Genomic DNA, 26,899 nt, shown 5'->3' on the forward strand with positions numbered 1-26,899 from the left:
TTCTAACATAACTATTGTCTTCCATTGTTTTCAAATAAGTAAAGCAAAATAACCTCAATATTTATATTTGGTATATTTATTTCAACTTTAGTTAAGTCCTAAAGATAATGAACACATGAAACAAGTATATAATTAGAAAGATAACAAAATATGATTTTGAATGATTTTTATATATTCAGTTATACATTTACTTTGATAATACTTTAATATACGTGCATCACAATATTATGACTGAAGTCACAATCTTTTTAGTGCAGTTCATTGTTCAATATCTCTAAACAATACGTTAAATAAAACAACTATATTATTAATGTACGTTTATTATGTAAATCTTGAACAACTTACAAAAAGAAACCATAGGTTTTACTCGTTAAAATAACCTGCTTAAAAATTAATAGATTTCCTTTCAACTAAAAAAACAATACAAAAAGACTTAATAACTGACATAAATATAATGATCATCTAAAATCTACTGGCAGTATGGTTATGAAATCGTGAAGAACGCGTGATCATCTATCGCTAATTTGGGATTAAACTTAATATTTAACTAAAAATCAAAAGTAATAAAAATTGCACCTTCAAGCATATAAAGCTTCTTATATGATATTTCATTGGTTTTAACATCTGCTTTAGTTGAGATCTAGTGTAGTACGAGCAAAACCTTATAAGAAGCTTTTTTACATAGAGTGTCAACACTTTGTTTAACAATCATGTTCAATTGCACCATTTGATTAAATTAAAACCTGTGTATCCTGTGTTATATTTTATGGAGTACACTATTTCAATAGAATCGTTGAGTCTATCCGGCAAGTCTAAAACTTGTATGTGCTGAGTTAAAAGGTGCTTTAATGAAGTGAACATCAATCATGACATGATTTAAAAGCAATTATGGCACACCATAAACTGTTTCAGCTGTTTTTAATAACAACGGATGCGAAAAACACCTTTAAATCTGCTTTTAAATCTTAATAGTGCTACACTCGCCTGAATATTCAAGGTGAGGTTTTCCTTTCAAAGCTAAAACACTAAAAAAGGGAGTTATATTGTCCGCATTCTCACCTCTATGATAATACTTAGAAACTTATTTTTCTCTCTGCGTAATTCATTTTGTCTTAACTAGCGGTCGACTGATTCTATATAAATTACGAAAATGTTCTATAAAAATACAAGTCTCTAAGTCGTATGCAATTTTTATGCAGCAAAGAAAAACATTATCACAAAAAAACTATCACAAATAAAAAAATTAAACATGAACTACCTGACAATACTTTAAAAACCTAAACTAAAAAAATCGCTAATTAAACCAAGACCTAAATAATAAAAGGAAACTCATTACTCAAAAAACTTCTGTGCGCCGTACAGGGCTCAATGCATGAATTTAGTTGGATATTCTTATTGTCACGATGAATAATAGGTTTTGATATAAACCATAATGAATGGTTGATAAATATTGTGACGATGCCCTGTATCATATTCACAACTATCCATTTCCACTTTGAACAAAATAATGACAATAATCGTTAACGCTGAAGGATTATTCATGACTATTGGGCCATTACGATAGTTAATATTGTTGGTTAATGTTATAATAATTGTTTATGTTAAATATAAAAATATGTGATTACATATATCTTAAGTATAGTCGATATTACAATTAAAGAAGTATTTTAATATCCTTATTGCAAAAGGTGATAATACAATTAACCAAGAGATCAATTCAAATCGAGATGTACGTTTGACGTGATTGTTGTTTACTCCGCAAAATCTACTTTTAAATTAAAAAGCGAAAACTCACAAAAAAATGGAAAAATGTTGTTCCCCAAAACTGAAAATTAAAACTACACGTCAATTTCGTCATTATTTTAGTATAAAAATAGATAAATAAATACGTCACCTAACCACTATTTTGGAGCATATTACCTAACCTGATTTATATAATTGATTTTTGTCCGCCAAACTATCAATCAATTTCAATAAAAACAGTTAACAGAGATGAGATGGTGCTTCTGTAAATAAATACATCTTTAAGACGTTATTCTCAATGATAATCTTGTTTCAGAATTATGAGAAAAAATAGTATTAAATCATATCAACATCTACTGATTTATGGAGTGGGTGAATAAAATTGTCTTGCAATAAAAATGTAACAGATATATGATGAAGATGATCCAAAACCGATTGATTTTGAACCAACTTTAATCTAATTATTATGAAAAGTTAAAAACCAAACAATAAGACTGAACTATTGTTGATTTCTGTAATATATAGTAACCGTATAGCTTCACAACATCAACATATATAAAACGTTTGTATTTTCCATATCATAAACCACTAACATTTAGCAAAACATCTCTACAGTTATATACTGCAAAAATATAAAATAGTGAAAGTTAGTTTGTTAAATTCATTTTTCGTTGTTACATTATTGAACTTTGAAATTGGACCACTCAATCTGAATTTTGTCGGAAACGTAAAACACCCTTTTGATTATATAATTGACTTTGAATATTCACTATGTATTATTTTCGCAGTATCATTAAAGCATAATATGAAGATTCTTCTTTCATTTACCACAGACATTACCACAGACAAAATTCTTTCTAACACAGTTTGCTTCCAGAGCTGAAGTACACTATATACTTTCAATTTCTATTCCTACTTTTTATACAAACTTGGAGATTCAGTGATAGTTTATGTTATATGGCAACTTACTGAGATATATATGATAAAATAAATTTTAATTGAATCTCCAATAGCATTATTAAGAACCATCACATAAATGTAAAAAAAACTATGGTCAATTTCTATTTATATTCGTGTTTTAACTACTTTCATAGAAAAATATATATTAAGTTTATTCTTGAGCATATTTATATAACAATCTTGTGAAAAATAGGTAAAATTATTATATTTTTTACAAATGTAATATAAATAAATTATAAAGATTAGTTAGAATATGTATTGTTCATTTATATACAGTTTTTAAAGGTACCATTCTCAGTCCATCAGAATTATATACTATGAAATAGTATTGTGTGCTTTTGAAGATATAAATTTGGGTATAAACATTTTTTGATAAGATTTATAGTATACAAATGCAAAATTCTTTTTTACTGATAACATGACTCAAGTTTTTAAACCTCCAAATATTTCTTTTCAGCATAAATACAGCGGCGGTTTTACACGTTTCTCGAAGTACGCTTGTGCCAAATTCTAATATTAGATTATTTTCCGTTCTGTTTCCATTCATTATTTCGAGTATTATAAACATTAGATGTATTTTTGGAAACAATTTAAAAATATCCGTGTTTGTTTTTAGTATTGGCGCTTTTTTTCGAAATAATATTGTTTTGAAAAAGTAACTGCCCCGTGATGGTTCTTAAACTTTGCACTTAACATTTACATATGCGATACACACATTCTTTGATCCCATATAATTCTACTAAAAAAAACCTAAGAAGGAATATTTAATAATATTGAATTTAATAAGAAAAAGTGAATTATTTTTGTTCTGTTAAGATGATATAATGTGCCTATCAATATTATCAAATATTCACACAAGTAGATGACATGTGCAGTATAGCTGAAGCTCAAGAAATGTAAATATGCATGGGTGTTATTAAATAGATATTTTATAAATAAAAATCAAATGTGTAAACCTGCCTGTTAGAGTGACTGTATAAATGAAATTATATAATTTAAAACATTGACATTTTTATAAATTAAATACTGATATTATGCTATATAATGAATATATGACATAATATTGTGTTTTAATGACTGAAATAATTGTGAATGTGTCTATCAAGAACACCCATCAATTTACGATTTGCTTAATACATTGATGTTAAATACTGATATTAGGGAATTAGTGGACATTTTAATTAAATATTCTATTTATTGACAGTGTACATGAAATACCGTGAGTACATTGTGTTTTTAGTGGATTAAAACATGTTTTATGAATAAATTGCCCTCCATGGCCTACTGTTACTCCATATTCATGCGTGATTCTTGAGACACAGAACATTTCACATCCACCACTCTACGATTAATGTTCTTATATCCAATGTTATTTAAACTACAAGTCTTTTATATGCTCACTTATAGTTAGGATCGACAAAATTTACCTCTAATATTTCAGTCCTTTAATTTTAGGGAAATTAAACGATGTAATGCCTAATTAGCAACGCTTTAAATCGTTTAAATTCCCAATCGATTATTTAATGCTATCTAAGAGAACTGATATATTAGGTCCAATCAAGGAAACAAAAATTAACATTAAATGTGTGTTTAAAACTAGTGGTTTTCTTGTCCATATTGAACCTGTTTTGATGCTAGTACAACACGATGTGTTATGCGACCGTGGGTGTTCAGGGAACCACTATTCGTACTGTCAATCCCATCCGTTCTCTTTGATCATGTGAGCTAGTTCGATTATAAATTTTCCTTCTTTGTATTTTTGGCTTGATTCAAAAGCGTGCTCCTGAAACAAAATAAATGATATTGAAATATGTGAATATATATGTTATATAGTGCGATTAATACGGAAGTAGTTATTCTAAGAAATCTGTCTGGTGTCTGGTGATGTGCTTGTATTATAGGGTTTCGTATACGTAAGGATATAATTTAATTGGGAGTATTGCCTATTCAGTAGTTCCAATAAGTTGGAACTTATTTCCGTGTAAATAAAATAGTTTCAAATTGCACGTGTCATAACTATATTTATTGACTATAGAATTATGACAATTTTAATTTAATCTCAATTATGATATTTATAAGTATGGTAAGTACTATTCTATAACTCCAGGTATTTTTCTAGGTACAGTGAGGTTGATGGGCTTATTGGGAAGTCAATGGTTTGTATCGTTTTAGAGCTGAAATAGTTGAAAATATTTGAAGAAAACAAAGTTGCAATTGGGTTAGTTCGGATCAATTGACGGAATCCCTACATTCTCCAACTTGTGATTATGATTGAGCAACGGTAATATTTTGGCATAGTTTAATGGAAGTCATAATATTTATGTTGGCGATGGGAACACCAAAGACGAGGAGAAACCGAAACATTTTTTGTCGCGTGCAACAAGCCATGCGTTAGTCCAGGAGAGTATTCATATCGATATCTGAATGTTCCGACGCCAATTAAATGAGCTTAATGATGTATTCTTGCAAAAAATATCAAATAACCGACACAAACTCATTTTCTTGCATGATGCTAGGCAACACGTTGTAAGAGCTGTGAATGAACTGCAACACAAATACATTATTGAAATAACAATAACAAATAGGCTGAAAAGTCCCGGGCCTAACACATAGATGCCGCTAGTTTTATCTTAATTGTGGCGATCGCCACGACCCTTTAGGCCACCACGTTTTCATCAACAAGTTCAAAGGTTGGCAACGCCGGTGGATTGGTACACATGTATCAATCGTAAGTTAAAATAAATAACTTTGATTCAACCAGCGTTTTTAGTTCCCGTGCAAATTCCTTCCAAAAATAGCAGTGAGTGTTCTGACAAATAATTGCAGCGGCAGCCACACATTTCAACCGATTGACCGACCCGACAAACATTCCTACATAATCACAGCTTTTTATGTAGTTAGTTTTCAAAAATTTCATGATATTCTACTCAAAAGTGTGTGAGTTATTATGCTAAGAGCGACACTACTTTTGTTATTTTATTTGTGTTGTATTCAAATGAAGCAATGGCTTGAAAAGTGTTATAAGGATTCTGATAATAACAGAAATAACAATAAAACGTTGGTTTGCTGATTTCAAACGTGGTCCTGGAGAGACTGATGATTCAGAACGCAGTGGATGACTAAATGAGGTAGTAATACCAGAAAACATTTAAAAAATCCACAAAATAGTCTTGAATGATCGAAAAGTGAAATTTCGTGAGTTAGCTAATATTGTAAAGAATATCAAAAGAACCTGTTGGATTTATATTGAATGAGCATTTGATTATGAGAAAGCTCTGTTCAAAGTGGGTGTCGCGTTTGCTCACTGTTGACCAAAAACAAAAATGTGTTGGTGATTCTGAGTAGTGTTTGGCTATCTTTAAACGTAACTAACCGGAATTTTTGCGTCGATATGTGACAATGGATGAAATATGGATCCATCACTTCATTCCGGAATCAAAACGATGGTTATCTAAGTGGATAGCAACTCGTGACAGGTCTATTTTGAGGCCAAATATAAATGGTTCTACACAAACGGTATTGAAATGTTGGAGCGGTGTTGGAATGATTGAGTGACTATTGAGTCACATTAAGTTGATGAATATTAAGTCAATTTTGAAAAAACCTAGTTTTCTTTGTTACCGCCGGGGCTTTTCAGCCCATGTGTTAAGTGGTGACTTTTATGTTCACTAAACTATAATACAAATCATTACATTAATTACTTCGATGTGTTGTAAGTGCGTAAGGGTGTACGAAATCCAACATGATTCACATGCTCGATGCCAATAGAGAAGAAATGGATGGGAAAACTATCAAACACTATCTAGTCGGCGTTCCCATTAGACCAGCTGATATGAGCGAAAACATCAAGTGCCCAAACAACGCGTAATAACACCGTATGGCTACCCTTGTACACGTAAACTTACAATATTACAGGTCGCAAGAAGCTACTCAAATCGCAGAAGCCCAAAATGAACTACATCCTGCTAATCTGGAGAAGAGCGAGATTCTTAAATAATTCTTACTAAGGTCAAATCCGCTATTCTCCAAGCAGTACTTGGATTCTGTGGTAGACGCTTCACAAACCTTTAAACTCACAAAGACACGTCAATAATTAAGTATTGGCTACAGGTTTTAGGAGCGACTCACAAATGGAAATTCTGGCCATTAAATCGAGCTCTTTGGTATGTAGTCTTATGTAAATAGTTTAAAACTGGTCTGTTTGGTTCTATGGCGATATCTTTTAAAATATGTCTACCTAACAGGTCAATTGAAAAGTACCCGGCCTGATACATAGATGGCGCTACTAGAATTAAATCCATATGTTTTTTAGTTAGACTAACCCTCAAAAGATGCCTGTATAAATTTATATGCTGTCGGATCATTAGTTTGTAAATTATAGCAATTTGAGTGAAGCAACTTTTGTTATTGTGAAATAATGGATATAAAGGAATTTCGCGAGTTGATAAAGTATTGCTTCTTAAAGGGAAAAAATACAGTTGAAGTAAAAACTTGGCTTGATGCCGAGTTTCTGGACACTGCCCTAGGAAAATGAACCATCCAGGATTGGTATGCTAAGTTTAGACGTGGTGAAATGAGCACCGAAGACGGTGAACGCCGTGGATGTCCAAAAGAGGTTGTTACCGACGAAAACATTTTAAAAATCCACAAAATAATTTTGAATGGCCGTAAATTGAAATCGACAACTGAACGTGTACATCATATCATTCACAAATATTTGGGTGTAAAAAAGCTCTGTGCAAAGTGGGTGCCGCGCGAGCTCACTTTTGACCAAAAACAAAGACAAGTTGATAATTCGGAGCAGGGTTTGAAGATGATCAAGCGTAATAAACCCGAGTTTTTGCATCGATATGTGACAATGGATGAAATATGGCTCTATGATTTCACCCTGAAGTCCAATCGACAATCATCCGAGTGGACTGTACACGATGAACCCACGCCAAAACGCGGGAAAACGCAACAGTCGGCTGGCAATATTATGGCGTCTGTATTTTGGGATGCGCATGGAATAATTTTCATTGACTACCTTGAAAAAGGAAGGACTATCAACAGCGACTATTATATAGCCTTATTGCACCGTTTGAAGGACGAAAACGCCGAAAAACGGCCGCATTTGAATAAAAATAAAGTGTTGCTTCATGACAATGCATGTCAAAAATCCATGAATGGGGCTTCGAATTGCTTCATCTACCGTATTCTCCAGATCTGGTCCCCAGCGACTATTTCCTGTTCTCAGATCTCGAAAGAATGCTCGCTGGGAAGAAATTTTCGTCGAATGAAGAAGTGATCGACGAAACTGAGGCCTATTTTGAAGCAAAGAACAAATCGTAATACAAAAATGATATCGAAAAGTTGGAGGGCCACTATAATCAGTGTATCACCCTTGAAGGGAATTATTTTGAATAAAAATTATGTTGTTTCACTATGGTAGGCCGGGAACTTTTCAATTGACCTGTTATGTATTAACGATTGGGTGGTTGAGTTCTAAACACTAAGATCGAAAATTTAGAAAATTAAACTTGTCATGGAACCAACGTCTAGAAAATGTATTTAATCGATCTATATCAATATATTCCGAACATTACAATCCATATATTTCGATTACATAATTTATAATCGCACAACAGTGGTATAAAATACGTGAGGTGGCGGCCAAGTCACTCTTATTCGTACCACTGGCGGAAGAGTGGCATCGAACTGAAGTTAGTCGATTCCACAATCCATCTACGTGTCTGGATTATCTATTACACTGCTCGTATGTTGAGATAAATCGGAATCGTGAACAGATTGAAGGAATACAAGAAATGAAACTAGCTACAAGAAATAGATTCACAAAAAATGAATTATTTAATCGACATTTACAGTATAACCGTAATCAAAAAATTAATAATGAACAATTTAGTGATATTAAATTCAGTATTAATAACAAGGGCTAAGCTACAATTATAGAAAGTGCAAGTTTCATTAACCATACAAAGCAAATTATTGTTTAATAAGTAGTGCACTAAGGTGCAGCATGTGCAAGAGATGAAATATTACAATTAGTGTTGGGAACTATCCATTGAATTCGACTATCGACTGCTTAGTAACTGACTACTTTTTACTATCGACTGTTTTCAGTCGCTATTTTCGGTTTGACTGATTTTGTTACTATTTACTATCGACTGTTTCAGTTGTGTACTTTCAGTTCCAATTTTTCGTTCTACTAGTTTCATTCAACTTATATTTAACGTTCTAGCTTTATCGTAGCTTTAGAATTGCACATTTCTAGTTATTCAAATCCAATCTCAACCAAAGTTATTGTTGATTCTAGAAGGTGATTTTTCGAATCGAAAATTGTGTGATGTTTATACAGATGTGTCATCAAGTAATAATGGGTTTATTCGTTTTCGTTTGAGAAATTTCAATATTAAAGATGAACTTAACCACCCAATCGTTAATACATAACAGGTCAATTGAAAAGTCACCGGCCTACCATAGTGAAGCAACATAATATTTATTCAAAATAATTCCCTTCAAGGGTGATTATAGTGACCTTCCAACTTTTCGATATCATTTTTGTATTACGATTTGTTCTTTGCTTCAAAATAGGTCTCAGTTTCGTCGATCACCTCTTCATTCGACGAAAATTTCTCCCAGCGAGCATTCTTTCGAGATTTGAGAACAGGAAATAGTCGCTGGGGACCAGATCTGGAGAATACGGTAGATGAGGAGCAATTCTAAGCCCAATTCATGGATTTTTGACATGCATTGTCTTAGTGAAGCAGCACTTTATTTTTATTCAAATGCGGCCGTTTTTTGGCGTTTTCGTCCTTCAAACGGTGTAATAACGCTATGTAATAGTCGCTGTTGATAGTCCTTCCTTTTTCAAGGTAGTCAATAAAAATTATTCCATGCGCATCCCAAAATACAGACGCCATAACCTTACCAGCCAATTGTTGCGTTTTCCCGCTATTTGGAGCGGGTTCATCGTAGGCAGTCCACTCGGTTGACTGTCGATTGGACTTCGGAGTGAAATGATGGAGCCATGTTTCATCCATCGTCATATATCGATGCAAAAACTCAGGTTTATTACGCTTGATCAATCACTTTCAAACACTGCTCCGAATCATCAACTCGTTGTTGTTTTTGGCACAGAGCTTTCTCATACCCAAATATTCGTGAATGATATGATGTACATGTTCAGTTGATATCTTCAGAGTGTCTGCTATTTCATTCAATTTCAATTTACGGTCATTCCAAATCATTTTGTGGATTTTTTAAATGTTTTCGTCGGTAACAACCTCTTTTGGGCATCCACTGCGTTCACCGTCTTAGGTGCTGTTTTCACCCCGTCTAAACTTAGCATACCAATGGTTGATTTTCCTGGGACAGTGTCCGGAAACTCGGCATCAAGCCAAGTTTTTGCTTCAACTGTATTTTTTCCATTCAAAAAGCAATATTTTATCAACAACCGAAATTCGTTTTATCCATTTTTTTCACAATAACAAAAGTTGCTTCACTCAAAATGCTGTAATTCACAAACAAATGATGCAACAGCTGTCAAATTTGTACAAGCACCTTTTGAGGGTTAGGGCTAACTAAAAAACATATGGATTTAATTCTATTAACGCCATATGTCAGGCTGGGGACTTTTCAATTAACCTGTTAAAAAACCCTGTGGGTAGCCCTGCGGGCGAAGAGTTTGGCTTGCCAACAACGTACTAAGATCTCGCTAGAGCCAAAGGTTTTATTTTAAGTTTATAAAATAAAATAAAGGATAATGTTCGTTAATCCTTATATTTGAAACGATATTAAAACGAAAAGTGAGTGACTAAAACATTATTAAACGAAGTTATTTAATTTTAAGCAGTGTTATTTAAGATTTTGTGTTACTTTCGTTTATTTCCGTTTTGTTGTAAGAATAATTATCATCACATTAAATTATATTTTATATTTTCTGCAGAGAACAAAATTTAATATGTCCGCTTTATCGGAAGGTATACACAGTTATGAAAGAAAAACCTAACATATGTGAAAAATTTTATAGATAATAGAATTACAAAAACAACTGTTTTCTTTGCTTACAAGATATTTAGATTTTCGAAATCAGCTTTTGATTTAATTTGAAGAAAGAAAAGAAAAAATGTTCTTGCTTAAGGACTGTTATTAATAGATATGATTCTGGAGACATGGTATATCATTGTACTAAAGGTAATTCTAAATATTGTTAAGATTTTTTTGTAAATTTTAGTGGTATTGACCTCTGATTAATTTTAGCTTTCATTAGTAAATGTATTTCTTAACAAAACACTAATCGAATATTGCAGGTAATAAACACGTTAATTTGTGCATCAAAAGTTACAATGAATATTGCACAGAATATTAATAGTTACAAAATAGTTTCATAGAGGACAAACTGAAGATAAGTTATTCTGCATGGGCGGGATAGAAGGGTTAAATGAATAAGCAAGGAACAATTCAATTTTATTGAAAAATTTAGGTAAACGAATTATTATTTTAATCGGCCTGGTGTATTTATCGTTTTTGTAAAATTACATGAAATTTACGTGAGAAATATGGATAAAAGATAAGAACTAGATGAATACATTAATGAAAATACGCAGGAGTTAAAATGAAACTAACTATATAATTTGCACAGATGGAACACATAGGACCAATAGAAGAGATTATAAATTATTAACAGTTACAGATCTGTAAATATTTTGCATTGATAAGCATTGATAAATATTAAGGTGTTTAATGAATAATGCAATAAGATATGTGACATTATGACATTTTACTCTTTGAATCTTGTATCAATTATTTTTATTATTTACTTTATAGACCCAACTAATCTAATAGTTTTAACCTTCCTAAGACCTTTAAAATACATTCTATTAATATATATATATATAACCAAATTGTAAAAAATAAGTTACTTAATTGTATTCGTTATTGTTTTAATATACATGCCAAAGTTAAATATCAATTTCAAAATTATTTTATTTATATGTTCTCTGTTTTAATATAAAAATATGTATTACTTCAGTTATAGCATAAAAGTAACGAAATATCATGTATACTTATATTTGACTTTGAGATTGTTACAGTTCTGATGTTATTTTGTTAAAATGTTCAGTGGCGCAGTAATTTAAACTTATTACTACTTTGTTAATTATTGAAAGTTAATGGAAATTAGATGTAATTAAATGCAATTTAAAAAACGTTAGTGAGTGAGTTCTTGAGATAGTTTGCATATATTTTAATATACAGACATTTATTACTTTAATTAATGTTATGTATCAAATACATGTGAGCATACGCCGTTTATTGGCCGTAAGTAGGTGGGATGCGGCCTCCTTTGAATATTCCAAGAAATAGAGTCCTAATTCAAGGGCAATTGAATGAGCTTCTGAACTGGCTTCTCGAATAAACCATAGTAAAATCCAGTAGTTTTATTATAAAAACCACCTGCCCACCCTCCATTCTCACATACATTTCCGATCTTATATTGAAAATACTGTGAAAACAAGTTTAAGTAACATATAGTTTTTAAATTAGACCTTTTACTCTATGTTGAAAGTTATTATTATGAGAGAAACATAATTAATATATTACATTGTGGTCGAATTTCGACCACAGGGTGATTACTAGTCTATATAAATTTTCAATCAAATATAAAATCTATTTTAAATCATTGTAGCTTAACCCTCGTATACATTCTTATGAAGAAAATGTAACATTAATTCTTACATATTTCCATCCTAGGGTCGTTTTGCAGCATTCGCAGTATATGTCAGCTACAGCATGTAGACCCGTCAGTAGGACCCGCTCTTCCGCTGGTCCACACCCAACATTGACTCTATAAAAACGAAATATAGAATAATTTTCTTGTTTTTATAAACAGGTCGCGGCACGTGAGTTATAATACTTACACGGAATTAAATAGGTAAGCTCGGCCTTGAGAACCCTGGAATGACTGAAACGAAACAGAAAAAATAAATCACCTCGTTAAACGAAATAATTAATTAGTATTATAAGCAGTTAAATGTACATTTATAACATATATTAGTGGATATTTATATGTTATTAATAATTTAATATATATGGTTTAATCTTCGTGAAATTTTAATTCACTTTTTTAATTTTCAATTCATTTTTTGCAGTTTGACTAAGAATGAATAATACAAGCTATCGAATGCTTCACTCCTTTTAAATGTTCCTTATATTAAAATTTATGATGTTATGAGTATGTATGTACAACACAGGGCTGCAAAAAAATTTTAAGAGCTGTTTAAGCTTTATGGCGTAATCTTTAAGTTTTTGGGTGCACTAAATCCGAAAATGACATCTTTTTTGTCAAGGACGACATGTTTCTTGGCAATTCTTTTAACTATGTTAAACGAGTTTAACTGTGTTAAGCGAGACTTGAAAAATATTATTTTATTTATCATTAACAATACATTTTTTTATCTAATATACGTTCACTAGCTCGAACTAAAATTTTTTTATTTTCAGTGAGGTTTCTCTTTTTTACATTTTCGCTTGTGGGAAGAAAAGCTTGAAATGCCTTTAGCATTATTTTGACTATTTGTTTATAGTTTGGGATTTTTTTTCGGTTTCAGCTTGCCAAAGTACATAGAAATCAGTTGTAAATACTTAAATAACAAGCTTTAACAACAGCTCAATATAACAGCTTTTTTTTGCAGACCTGTGAAATCTGCATATATTATTTCTGTAAAATTTATATTTGAATATGTTATTTTATGCTCGACTATTCATATAAAAGGCAATTTTGGAAATAAGTTCCAACTAAACGAAGAATAATTACTGAACCGGAATCTTTTTATGTAGAAAATATAGATGCCATATCAACATATCCAAAATATATCACTAAAAATATTTTTAACAAAAAAATTGAACCGACTTCGACTTCAAAAAATAAATAAGGAATTCACTAAAAAGTAAAAAATAATCAAACTTAGATTTTTAACACAAAAAAAACATTTTAAAATAAAATATGTACATAACAATCGTAATAACTAAATAAAAATTAACAAAAATCTTATTTAACCTATCTACTACACGCATTTTATATTCTATTGTATACACACATTTTAACTTAATACCTACCCTAAAGCTATTTATCTATTTACAATATTATTTTAACTACTACCAACTGATTACTTTGAAGTCAGTACCGAGCCCAAACAATCCAAAAATAATATAATTTTGTGACATTACACAATATTAAATTACAAACAAAACAAATCTAATTTGTAGCTCCAATTTTATTTTATTTTAAAATGTTTTTCTTCTGTTAAAAATATAAATTTGATTATTTTTAAATTTTTAGTGAGTTCCTTATTTATTTTTTAAGTCGGTTCAACTTTTTGTTAAAAATAGTTAATTTTTCTCTTTTTATTGTTAAATATTTACTCAAGAAATTACACAGTTATTTTATTTAATATTACAATGGGTAGGTCAAGTAAAGGTGCAAAGAAACAATGATTGATGTCCTACCTATGTCCGCTACCTAGCCTAGGTGATTTGACAAATGCTCTAACTAACTTAGAACAACAACGTTTGGGAGTTAAACACTCTAACCATTACACCATAAAAGCAGTTGTTTGCAATATTTCTACGAAGTCTTATATGCTATAGTTAGTGCTTAAAAAGCAACCTGAATGACTTTTACTCTGAAATTGAGGAAATTGACCTTGACTTGAAATTGAAATTTGAGGTTTTTGCTCGATTTGCCCCTTCCCCATCATATCCTGACTTGGTTCCAATGGGACCACATAGGAAGTGCACTCCTTCGGAGATATCGGCGAGCATATATTAAAGAAAATATATCATATATAATATCAGCCGAACATAGAACCTCCTCCTTTTTTGAAGTCTGTTAAAAATATGAGCAGATTATTAGTGCAATGGTTCCAACTTCACATACACATAAAATAAAGATATAAATAAAGACTCCACATAAAATAGTAAAAGAATTAAAAGTACCTCTACATAAATCAAAGCGTATGTTGATTTATATGAAATTAAAATAAACCAGCAGTAAATAGAAAGAGAGAGCGATATATCGTAAACACATTCCTGCAAAGGTTCTATAAACAAAATTGAAGCCATAAAAACCCGTCTATTTTTATTCGAATTTAGTCAATTTGTGTATTTTATTGTGATTAGTCTGTTGTTAGCGCACGGCAGGTAATGGCTAACTCGTTAAAAAACGTCACCAGTTTGTTATCTCCCAAATTCTTGTCACCACTTATTTCGCCGAAACCTTTATTGCGAACTCCAAATGGCGAAAAAAATACATACTGTAATAAAGAAAATGTAGGGTAGGTGCTAGCATTTTAATTTTTGTGATATTGTTATTATTAAATTGTGTTTATGCTTTTTTAAATTACAAATTGTATCATGTATAGTATATATTTTAAATATAAATTATTATTTAAATATAATTTTCTAAATTTTAAATAATGGATTGGGGAAAGAGTTTTTTTATCGCTTTGACAGTAGAGAGTCCAATTAAAGGTTTGGTCAGATTCATAGAGTATATATATATAGGTTTTTAGTTAAATAGGCGAAACCGAGAAAATGTTTTGCGTGGTCCAACCATTGCTGGCTCTGAGACTACTTTTTTGATTGGTTCATTTGAATTTCCCTACAAAGGCATTTGATTGGCTCATTTTGCAATTGTTTGTTCCTATGGTTTGTTTATGACGCCATTTCTTTGTGTCTGACATTGAGTGCGATAAGCATTTTTGTGCCCTAATAATAATCATTATTTGATAATAATGTATCTTTATTCTCAAAAGTGTTGTGTATCCAGTATATGTGCAGAATTAAAAAATCAGACGTAGTTTTCCTTGGAAGAAGCAACCCAAGTTGGCTGGGTTAAGGATGTGTGTGGGGCTTACCATTCCTTTTATCTGGTACGTATACAATTATTTATATAGAGCATTGGTATTCAAATATATTGTTATTTACAGGAATACAACAGAAGAAATAATGAAAATATTAGCTTCACTTTAGAACCAAAATGTGTCCAAATTGGGCGATGGTTAAATTACATTGAATATAAATATGATTATACTACATGAAAAGTTTTTGTTACACTTTAAAAGTTGTTTGTGAAGTGCCATGAATTAAAAACATAATTATTTTGAGGAGGTTCATTTACTTGAAACAAATGTATATTAGTTAAGATACTTAATTTGTAGACCAAGATGATATTGATTTTATAGACAAGAGATTATCTCATGATTGTTTTATTGTATTGTTAATAGATTCTTAAGCTGTCTCTTAACTCGCCTTTAGCATAATAAGAGCACAGCAGTAATTTTGATATATACCATACATTTTAATTTTTCGTTGCTGTTCTTTAAAGCATTACTTTTTTGATATGTTTGTTTAATTCTGATATATATCATACAATTTCCACAACAACATTGTAAAAATAATTATAACCTGGCTCAATACATTGTGTTGAACGTAAAAAAAAACGAAAGTTAAATATTAACAGACACAGGCTTTCAGCTGTGCTGCTCTGCTTTCGGTATGAGGGAATACAAAGATAGACACTTTAATACATCTTATTTAAATTGATAGCACTAAAAAACTAAAAAGTTGTTATATTTATGACGTATTTAGTTTTTTTTATTTATATACTTTATATGTATTCATTATAAACATCATATTTTATCTTTTTGATATTATTGCGACATAATTATTCATATAAGTTTGGGAAAAACTGTGTAGTTAAGATTGGGAATAGAATTGTTATTATTTTTAACCTAATGGTGAGGTGGGGAGTATGTTGCGACGCAAATTTCTTATGAATGGTTGGGACAGCCATATAAAATGTAAGTTACGCTATTTGTAGACAGACGTGTTCAACAAGGATGATTCCCATTAGCTCGTTGTCCAGTGTTTCGGATAACGAGGGTTCAGGTACCGAGGCTAGACGAAACATGTCGGATGTTAGACCTGCTAGAGGACTCTTTATGGCGCCTAACCCTAAATATCAAGAAGACCCGAAATCGTGGAATTTTTGGGTCCGAAACGCATATGTTTTATCAGCGTGAAAAGTTCCTGCTGGAAGAGTGTTTCCCACCCAGATATTCTCAGCGAATCGGGGTACAAAAAAGGGTTTCTTGGACCAGCCTTGTCTACCACCACCAAGAACCCGATGGAGGAGCTTCAGCGATAAAACACCGTGCATCCACAACGAGAACACCTTTTTGCACACCACAATCCTTTTTGTTGGATAGATCCTTTCAAGTAAAGATCATACACTCTCCAGTCCTAAATCAGTCAAAGCAGGAGTCCCCCAAGGTTCCTCATTAGCCTCAGCATTATTCAACCTCTTCATGTCAGACATTCCAATGAAGAAAGATATGGAAACCGCCCAATACGCGGATGACACAGCTTTCTTCACCAGTTCCCGTTCTGTAAATGCCGCTCAGAGAAAACTTCAAATTCAATTAAATGCCATAGTCCAATGGTTAAATTTCTGGAGGTTGCAAATCAACCTTCAAAAAAACCCAGGCCATACTCTTTCACAATCAGAGAGACATCCGCGCCTACCAGCTGAGAGTGGAAAAAGTCTCAATCCCGTGGCGACAAAAAGCCACATATCTCGGCCTCATCTTTGACCGTAGATTCCTATGGTCATCACAGATAAATTAAGCAATCTCCAAAGGCTACGGTGTCGTCGCAGTGCTTAACCCTCTCATCTGCAGAAAAAGTAAATTGTCTCCGATGGTTAAAGTTTTGCTTTACAAGCTGCTTATCAGACCTGTCATATTATATGGATCTAACACTTGGTATCGGTTTATCAGGCTGGAACTAGTGGAAAAGCTTCAGTTGCCAATCAGGTAACCCCGAAGACTATTCCCCCAAAAGCGGTTCTTCATGCCGCCAAAGGTTCTCATACCCCAAAATAAAGCGCCTTCACGGGCAATCCCCCTTATAAATTTTTCAGGATTCATTTTTTGGAAACCTTTTCAGCTGGTAAATCAGGCATAAAAAAAACAAAAAAAAATAGAACACAGTATGACAGTAACTTGCATAAACACGGAGGGAAAGAGTTGGAAAATGAGAAGAATAAAGTATTGCTGAGAAAGTATTGAATTGTTTGCAGAAGAAGTTATTGAATTGTTCGAGGAAGATATTGAAATGATTGAAGAAGAAACAATTGAAATGAGTATTAATTCCTGTCTACATTAGCCAATCTACACTTTTCGTTAATAGTAAGTACATGCGATTTGAATCATAATCCTTTTCCCATGACGTATTAATTAATATCTTTTAAATGTATATATGTATTCTTTATTATCAATTAAATAACTCGTCTTTGGGTATTAATTTACTCAAAGAAGAGAGAAAACAAATTGTATTTAATTTACAACCTTGTTTTCTCTCCCGCATCTCAACAGATATTTTATAATATTTGTATTTATATAGAATTTTATTTTAATAAATTATTTTCAAAAATTACATTTAGGCTTTATTTGAAATTTAATTCGTCGGTAGAATGTGATGTCAGAGGTTGAAATCGTATGAAATCTTCAATCAATGAAATGCTTTTCTAATAAAATATTTTCTTTACAGGTGCCTGTCATTGTAATACTTAAACTAACCAATGAAATGTAGTGAAATTATGTCCTCAGCTTTCCTGCTGAGACCACGCAAGACAATTCTGACATTATTTTTATTAAGTTAACACTCTATATATTACTCTATGGTCAAATTCGACCAACTCAACGACAATGACAATGATCAAACCAATTTTGACATTGGCATTCATTCATTACCGTAAACACCACACAATTTTCGATGAGCCCGCGCAGTATTTTTCCTTATTCAGAAATAAAAATGCAAAATATGATAAATACGATCTTCTGGAATCACCATTTTCAAGGAGTAATAAGTTTTAATATATCTCATATATCACAATTTTATAGATACAGTATGGTTTAAGTTATCTATTAACATCATTAGTATATTAGGCAAGACTGATATTTTTTTTTCAACCTTATATGACAGATAGAAGACAGATTTTACTATTTTGTCTACTCGAGAGGCACTTTTGGCTTCCATCATTGACTATCGTTTTCACCGCGGAGCTGCTGGTTATCTATATGGCCCTATCTGCCTTGGAAGAATCACAGATTAGCGAATCGACACTAATAGTATCGGATTCTATGAGTTCCTTAGAGAGCCTAAGTTCGGTAAGGACAATCCACCCTCTGGTCATATCCATCAGAGAGATACAGACAAAGCTACAATTTAGAGATGTAAGAATAACATACTTTTGGGTCCCCTCCCATAAGAATATCTGGTAATGAAAGAGCCGACCACCTGGCAAGTAGGGAAGAGGAGTCAATCAGGTTAAATGAACTGTTCAGCAAAAAAGATGCCATAGTTTATATGAAGGGCTTAAATAGGCAAATGACCCAATTAGAATGGGACCTTCTCATAAAAATATCTTCTCATATCAATCTATATATTATAATAACATCAGGAGACATAAGTCAAGCATCCTTGGACGACTACGAATTGAGCACTGTAGATTGACACATGAATATTTGCTGAAGGGACAAAGCCCACACTTATGCGATTTGTGCCAGATTCAACTTAGCATCAGACACTTCCTATTGGACTGTTAAAAGCATGAGGATCTAAGGAGACAACTGAAGATGCCGATAATAATGGAGCAATTGGCCCAACCTGAGCAGCTGAATCTGCTGATCGGTTACCTAAAGACCGCAAACATATTTCAACACTTGTAACAATCATTTATTATTATGTAGTTGATATATTTTATAGTGTATATATTACATTATTTATAATTTGTTATGCAATATTGTATATTGTTGATGTTTTTATAGCACCTAATGTTTCATAACGCATTGTAACTCACCCTAAATAGCCCAAGAGGCTGATGGGTTTAAACAAATAAATAAATTTTGCAATTTTGTTCTATTTTAAGTTATCTTTAAGTAATAAACGCATATACACAGTACTGTATTAATTTGAAATAACAACATATCATTGTTTATGTTGAATTTTTAGCAAACGTGGGGCGGTTAGAAAATTAGAATTTGTCTCGGGCGAAGACAGATTTTTAAAAGTTCCCATTACGTTTCGTAAAGCTTTTGAATCGAAATTAGATAACAACGGAAATATCAAAGAAGATTCGAGCTATGGTCGTAGTATCGAATTAAACACTCCGAATAAACGGGTTTTATTTGAGAGTGGCTTAGAAAAGCTGAAAAAAAGTACCACGGTTTTGGGTAGAGGTACTTTCGGTACTGTTTTTCGAGGAACATATAAAGGTAACTAATATTAGAGCATATATAGAAATCAACACAGTGGCTGAAAAGTATTCGATCCAAGTCGAGTAAATATTGTTCATTATTTCCTTCACGTACTATCAATTCAACATATTTTCTTTTAGTATAATCAAGATATGTGCTTAATCATTAATAATATTATTTAAATAGTATAATTTTTGTCATTGTTTTTAATTTTGGACCTTTGAGAACAGGCGTACAAATGAAATACATTCATTATGTCAAAAAGGTACCAGAATTTGGTTAATAAAATATAAGATGTTTCTTATTTATCTAAAGTTATTAAATCGCCTTCAAAATAGACTCCCCTTCGATATTAAAAAAATTATGCCAACATAATTGTTAACATATGTTTAAATATTTCCGGAACTGACTCTTGAATACTCTTTTATCTCTATCACCTGAAAACGGGTGCTTTAGAGTGGTACTTTGAGTGTTGAAAAAATAAAGAAGTAGGCTGGAACCATATTAGGTGGAAATATTTTTTTTGGTGGAGTCCGTTGAGTTTTTGGTTGAAGAACTTGTAACAATCTAAAATTATAAACACCAAGCGGATATATAGAGGACAGTTGTGCCAATTTTTTAAAAAGAATTTTGACATTCCGTTTAGGCGGACACAGACATATGGCTTTAGAATTAATAAAAAAGACTAAAGTAATGACAACTGAGGAGAGCAAAACGGAAAAGAGGAAATATTAGGATGAAAACTAGAATAACGGCTATCTGATCTGGTAAATGCAAGGTTTAATTAAGGCATATGTTTATAACCGAGAGCGTATTATAAATAGTTATTCGATTAAGATGTGTTAATCAGTACACCGTTGAAGACAAATGGGGAATATAATCGTTTAGATATGCCTGTTGAATGAATCGCGAATGAATTTTTTTTCAGATTTCTATGGCAAAATCGACCTTTTATATAAAAGACGTAATGAGCGAAAGCTTCAAAAATCGTGGATAAAAATAAGAGACAGCGATATGAACAGTTGGGAGTCTAACATTGTCCAAGGTTAGAATGGTTGCGGCCAATTCACAACAGTGGCGACATTTTATGAAGAAGTCATGCAGAATCATGATGACGACATAATTTACTTTAAGCTACCGATACCGAAGAGTTATAAATTCACATAAGGGGTGAAACGATATCAGAGGGTAATGAATTGAAACAAAATTTAGTTGGCCCCAATTAATTTTAGATGGAAAAGGTGAGATAAATCTTGGGTGTATTAAAAACAATTGTTTATTTAATCCAAAATTCTTGCTTATATTATTTGAATTGAGATGTAACACTTTTAACTGTTAAGCTATGGAAGTTCGAGATTAGTTTAAAAATATCTGGACCCTTATTATACTATGTTCATTCTTTATTTTGTCATTTACAGTCGATTACTTTTCAGCTAATTTGTTACATATAGTCTATCCATAGTTTTTTTGTACATACGTCATCAACATGTTTAATGTATTGCCTGTCGCAATTTATAAATTCATTTTAGAATCAGACAATATTTTCCTTCTCATTTTATTCTAGTTAAAAAGTGACACAATGCTGTCTGACAAGTGTAACGTGTCTCAAAGTCGTCTGGTTGTCAAACGTACGCAAAATTATTCAAAACAATAGTGATAAGAGGTTATAAACCGGCAAACGTTATTTTAATGCTCTGCTTGTTTTGATAAATTTCAAAGCGCTGGTTATGAACGAGTTAATGGGGGCTCTTGGCAGTAAAATTCGTTAGAGAGATAAGCATTTTTACCGTTAAATATTAATTTGCTGCGATTTTTATTGAAAATCTTTTTTAGCGTGTTGCAGTTGCACTGAATATGGACATGATCTCAAAAAATTAAAAATCATCAATCAAAAATTCTATGCTTTCAATAATACGAAAAATCTTTAATTCGCCGAAAAAAAAACCGTCCTCATACGAAGCGACTGACGAATCAAGATTAGATGTTACCTCTATCAGAGATTAAATATATGAAATGTATAAAAGCAGTAAATAGTATTTTAATACAATTATTTCGAAAGAAACCGTTGATTTGAAAAGTATCGAAGAGGTCAAATGGAACTTCCGGATATTGTTTTTAAAAGAATACTTCAGAATTTTTGAAAGCATATAATGACGGAAGACTTATTTCAATTTATGTATAGATATGTTTAGATGAGACATAGATATTTTCTGAAATGCTGTGATTAAATTAGCAGAATAAACTAAACAGAAATACAGTGATATCAAAATGGTTTTGCAAGGAATCACTGTACCGAAGGACATAATAACTAAGCGTAAAATTTAAATATGCTCTATAATGAAAGTAAAATATATTACTTTTGTTAATATATACAATTGTTAATTAGGTGATTAGGCCTCCAGGGGATACAACTACAAACGCGCCTAGAACTGTAACTCTAACCTACAATTTATTATAACGGTGTACTTAATTGTAGTTTTAAGTCCTTTCATACTATATGTATTACCATAATATTAAAATAAATTATATTTGATAACAGTATTTTAGTTTAATTATTTTATTTAGATTAGAATTTTCTTGTATGTCAAAGCCAAACTGCACTAAAACTCAGAGTTGATACGGTAACAAATCGCCTTTTTGACATCACAAATTTAGATGACGTATGTACCAAATAATTTTGCATAGATTATATAAGTAATTTTTTATTTTAGGTGAAAAAGTTGCTGTAAAAATAGTTACTAAAGAAACCACAAATAATGAAAGCAATGCACTGGTTTTAAATCACCGCAACATTGTAAAGACGTTGGATATAATCGAGAATGCGGAATTCACCACTTACAATCTAATTATCATGGAGTATATTCCAAATTGTATGAATTTACAGGAGTTTTTGGATAACTTTAAGGAAAAAAACGACAAAAAAATCTTGAAAAAGTGCGCAATTGATGTCACGACAGGATTAGATTACTGTCATAGGCTTGGAATTTTACACTTGGACTTGAAACCAAAAAATATTCTTATGGATAGTAGTAACTGCTTTAAAATATGCGATTTTGGAAATTCAATAAAAATTGCTCGCAGCATAGAAAATTTTAAATATAACGTAAGATATTGTTAACTCCATGAAAATAATAAATAATTATTAAAAGTAAAAGTTTATGGAAAATATTGGGCGAATAATATATAGTAATTGAGAAGTGTCTGATGCGATATGATGGGTTGGCAAAAAGGCACATTTTGTTTTTTTTTTCACATTCACAACCAAATTTATTCGTATCGTTTTGATCGATTACCTTTTGCCATTTCTCTGGTCATATCATAAATTCGTTACTGTAGAATTTCTGAGATTTCTGTACAAAAAACTGAATCAAGTGACTTTCGAAGCTAGCTAGTCTCTTTTGAAGCTATTGATTAAGACAGTTTTAGAGACTAGAATAAATTGTTTTCGAACGGCGTTTACAGTGGACGCATCAGCCAATATATTTCAATTTCTGCAAAGTCGTTAAAGATGTGTGCGGTTAGGGGTGTTGGCCATCGAAAAAAACATCGATGTCTTTAAGAAAAAATAAAAATAGTGAAATATTAGCCCAAAAAGATATATTTTTCATGGACCTTTAAAATTCACCAAACCTTTAAAATTAAGTATCAATTTCAAAGGTTTATTAAAAATTATATTTAATTTATTTTGAGAAATATCAAAAAGTATCGGCTAAAATAATATCGATATATTTTCTAAAAAATATCGGCCAAAAATATCGATTTTTTTTTCGAGAATGCTTTTTCCCATTTTTTAAATCACCCGCTTCAATCGCATTAATTGCGGACATTAGAGAATTGTTTCAAATTGTTTTGTATCGAAAAAACAATCAAACCCTAAATTGCTTTTTCCATAATCAATAAGTACATCAATATTATTTCATAGTCCTTATGTAAGAGTATATTTAGTAATTACTTTACATATTATAGAAAAAATTCCGATTTATTTAATTGTTGAATTTAATACTTAATTTTTAAAAGAACAGAATATTTTATATTATCAGATAAAATGGCATTGGCAAATTTATATTGAGCTGATATTCTTACGTCACTTGATAATTGATTGGCTTTTAGATAATACTACTAAAATAAGATTTAACAGTATGTTTCGAGTATGTTTCTTGAATTCGAAATATGACCAGAAATCACACATAAAATTTGGTGAACTGAACACAGAAGCCGTTATAGTCTTCTTTTGTTTTAAAAATCTTTTGTTCAGTTCTAATTGCCTTCAACTTGGTGTGTCCTAAATATAATTTCTTGATAACTTAATAATAAAAATAGCATAGAAGTTATGTCGCCAATAAAAAGTTTAATAATTTTATGGCGTTCAATATATCTAAAGTCTCTAAATTCTAACTTTCTCTTAAAATACATTAGTGAATAATGAATAAGTCATCTCAATTCAGTTCCATTTTTCATTTGTATGAAGTATACAAAATTATATTTCTCGGGTAAATACAATAAGACATTAGAATATAATAAGAAATTTATAATATTTTTTATTAATTACATCTTACAAAAGATATACTTGTATAATCTTAATTTACAAAATAGTTTATTACTACTGCTTTGTTGTGTTTGCATTAAAACAAACAAGGCGAGCACAGGATTAATATATCAGTCATCAGTCTACTATTTCCCAAATCCTTATAGTATGAATAACTTTTTCTGGTGATAAAATTACTGCTACAGCAAAAGTTTAATATATTATTCAATTGTTGTTGGTTTGTTGCGGGTTATAATGAAAATATAAGTCAGGTCAGTCCAAAATGGGTTTTATAATACATGTTTTGTCAAATTTTAAGTTGATTTAACTGTACATTGGATCTAAAAAAACGGAAGTTAAAGTTGTAGTTAAAAATAAGTTTATTTTTCAGCATAATTTCCTTCAACTTCAATATACTATTGCAACGATTATCCAATTTTGGTATCCCATCTAATTAGTGGCTTTCCGATAGACAGTTATTATATCCTGTTTTGACAAAAAATACTTAAAAAATCCTTTTTGAAATGTGAGATGAGCCGAATGTGTTTTGTTTCACTCTTAGTGATTTTGGCATTTTGTTGCATTCTTTGAATTTGCAAATTAAATTTAATATAATCATTTAATTTTGGTTTTATTGTTATGGAAATATAATGTTAAACTTATCATGGAAAATTATTTAGAATTGTTTTTGCAGTGGCTTGTCTCATATAATATTGAAATATTTTAATTACAATAAAATATACGATGGTAATTTGAAAAGTTCAAGCCTAATAACTGACAAAACACTTTAGAAGATCTTTAGATACAAAATTATAAAATATTTCTATATAATCTGCCTCGATATCAAAACATTTGATCCATTGTTTCTCTAATATCAGTATTCGGAAGTGAGAGTATGGAAGGCTGTGATAATATTCATCTACGGCTTTCTCAATTTTTTTTTCCGGTTTAAGAACGGATGAAAGTCTGTAAATTTAAAATAAAGTTGGCTTTATTTTATTATTATTTGTTTCCTTAGGGGTTAATCCATTTAAAATGAATTTTAAGATTTTTTTATATTACCCTCGTATGACATTGTTCCTTCCACAAGTCACTTTTTAATTTAGCGCAGTTTAATAATGTATCAGTATACTGAACTTTGTGTTGTTTCAATAGATAATGTCATTTACTTTTAGGGAACAATAATATATACAGCGCCAGAAATTTTATTAGGTAATGACCCGTCCAAGAAAAGTGATATTTATTCGTTAGGGGTGATATTTTGGCAAATAAAATACAGAAAAGCACCTTACGCAGCATTCGACAGTAAAGAAAGCATTATTTATAACGTAAAAACATGCATGACTGGTTTTCTTTTATTCATCAGCTCATTTTAGGTGGCAAAATATAACACGAGGCCGACGTATAATGAAAATAGTTCAGAACTGTTTACAAATATATTTACGAAGTGTTGGAACGCAGATCCCAATTTAAGGCCAAACACCGCCGACATCCTGAAGGATTTAGAATGCGTCCAGCTGTAATAGTTTTCTTTTTGTTGTTATTATTTATCATAAGTATGTTCTTTATGTTATATTGTTTTTCTTATGCATTTTATTTATTAACTATATTATTTTTATGTAAGTTATTTTTCGAATATATGTTTTTATGAGATTGTTTTTGCAAGGTATATAAGCAAAATATTTTAGTGGTGAATTTTTCATTGTTATTTAACGTAATATTTTAATGTAAAAAGCTAATGGTAAAACTATGTATGTAAATATACCTCTTATCAATTATTTTACTATTATCACCATGCATACGTTTTTTTAGAATCTATCAAAGCTTGGCTGTAAGCATTTACTTTAATATAGCGGTACATTCACTATTAATCTAAAAATTTGTATTTTATCATATATATAATATTTTATAACTATCAATTAGGGCATTTAGGGCAATTAGGGCATTTTTGTATAAAAAAGTTAATGTAAAAAATATTCAATATTTCAACTTGTTAAAATAATCAAGTTGTTATTTAGCTTTCCTATTATTTAACTTATGTTAGCGTTATTTGAATTATTATAAATTTTGCCTATTTCTTTTAATAATATAACCTTGTATATGCTGAATAATTTGTTTTGTGATATTCGTACTTACTTGAAGTTAATGTTGTTCGATTATCAACGAAATATATCGAATAAAACGGCCGATATAGTTTGATTCGGATGATCTTGGTGATGTGTTTTGTGAAGTATGAAGTATGAAAGAGTCTTACAGTGAAAAAATCTGTACATGATAATTTTGCGTGCGAAATGATAAAAACCTAAATATATCACTTAACGGATTCCCGATTCCTCAAGAAAAATCAGCCAAA

At 31.0% G+C, this 26,899-nt stretch overlaps 2 protein-coding genes across 4 annotated transcripts in view; one reads left to right on the forward strand and one right to left on the reverse strand.

Moving 5' to 3' along the window:
* Positions 1-304: 304 nt before the first annotated feature.
* The window catches only part of Ypel (Yippee-like), a 229,224-nt gene continuing 202,629 nt past the window's right edge, over positions 305-26,899 (reverse strand). For all 3 annotated transcript variants that reach the window (XM_076393843.1, XM_076393842.1, XM_076393841.1), the window contains exons 4-6: positions 12,621-12,664; positions 12,439-12,547; positions 305-4,486 (exon numbers count right to left, since the gene is read on the reverse strand). In XM_076393843.1, the coding sequence (XP_076249958.1) occupies positions 4,397-4,486; positions 12,439-12,547; positions 12,621-12,664 (243 nt within the window). In that variant the 3' untranslated portion in view covers positions 305-4,396. The remainder of the gene's footprint in view (positions 4,487-12,438; positions 12,548-12,620; positions 12,665-26,899) is intronic.
* On the forward strand, positions 14,838-26,731 carry Mos (proto-oncogene serine/threonine-protein kinase mos). The gene is made up of 5 exons (XM_076409238.1): positions 14,838-15,035; positions 19,777-20,039; positions 22,733-23,124; positions 25,722-25,874; positions 25,923-26,731. The coding sequence occupies exons 1-5, from the start codon at positions 14,905-14,907 to the stop codon at positions 26,067-26,069; spliced, it is 1,086 nt and encodes a 361-aa protein (XP_076265353.1). The 5' UTR covers positions 14,838-14,904; the 3' UTR covers positions 26,070-26,731.

This window comes from Rhynchophorus ferrugineus, unplaced genomic scaffold, assembly GCF_030347505.1.
Source record: "Rhynchophorus ferrugineus isolate W39M unplaced genomic scaffold, kcgeb_rfMv2 rfM1, whole genome shotgun sequence".
NCBI lineage: Eukaryota > Metazoa > Arthropoda > Insecta > Coleoptera > Curculionidae > Rhynchophorus > Rhynchophorus ferrugineus.

Coding starts and splice junctions, on each gene's coding strand:
- Mos (XM_076409238.1), top strand. CDS start 14,905: ATGGCTAACTCGTTAAAAAACGTCACCAGTTTGTTATCTCCCAAATTC. Junction 20,040..22,732: donor TTTTCGAGGAACATATAAAG/GTAACTAATATT, acceptor TTTTTATTTTAG/GTGAAAAAGTTGCTGTAAAA. Junction 23,125..25,721: donor TAGAAAATTTTAAATATAAC/GTAAGATATTGT, acceptor ATTTACTTTTAG/GGAACAATAATATATACAGC.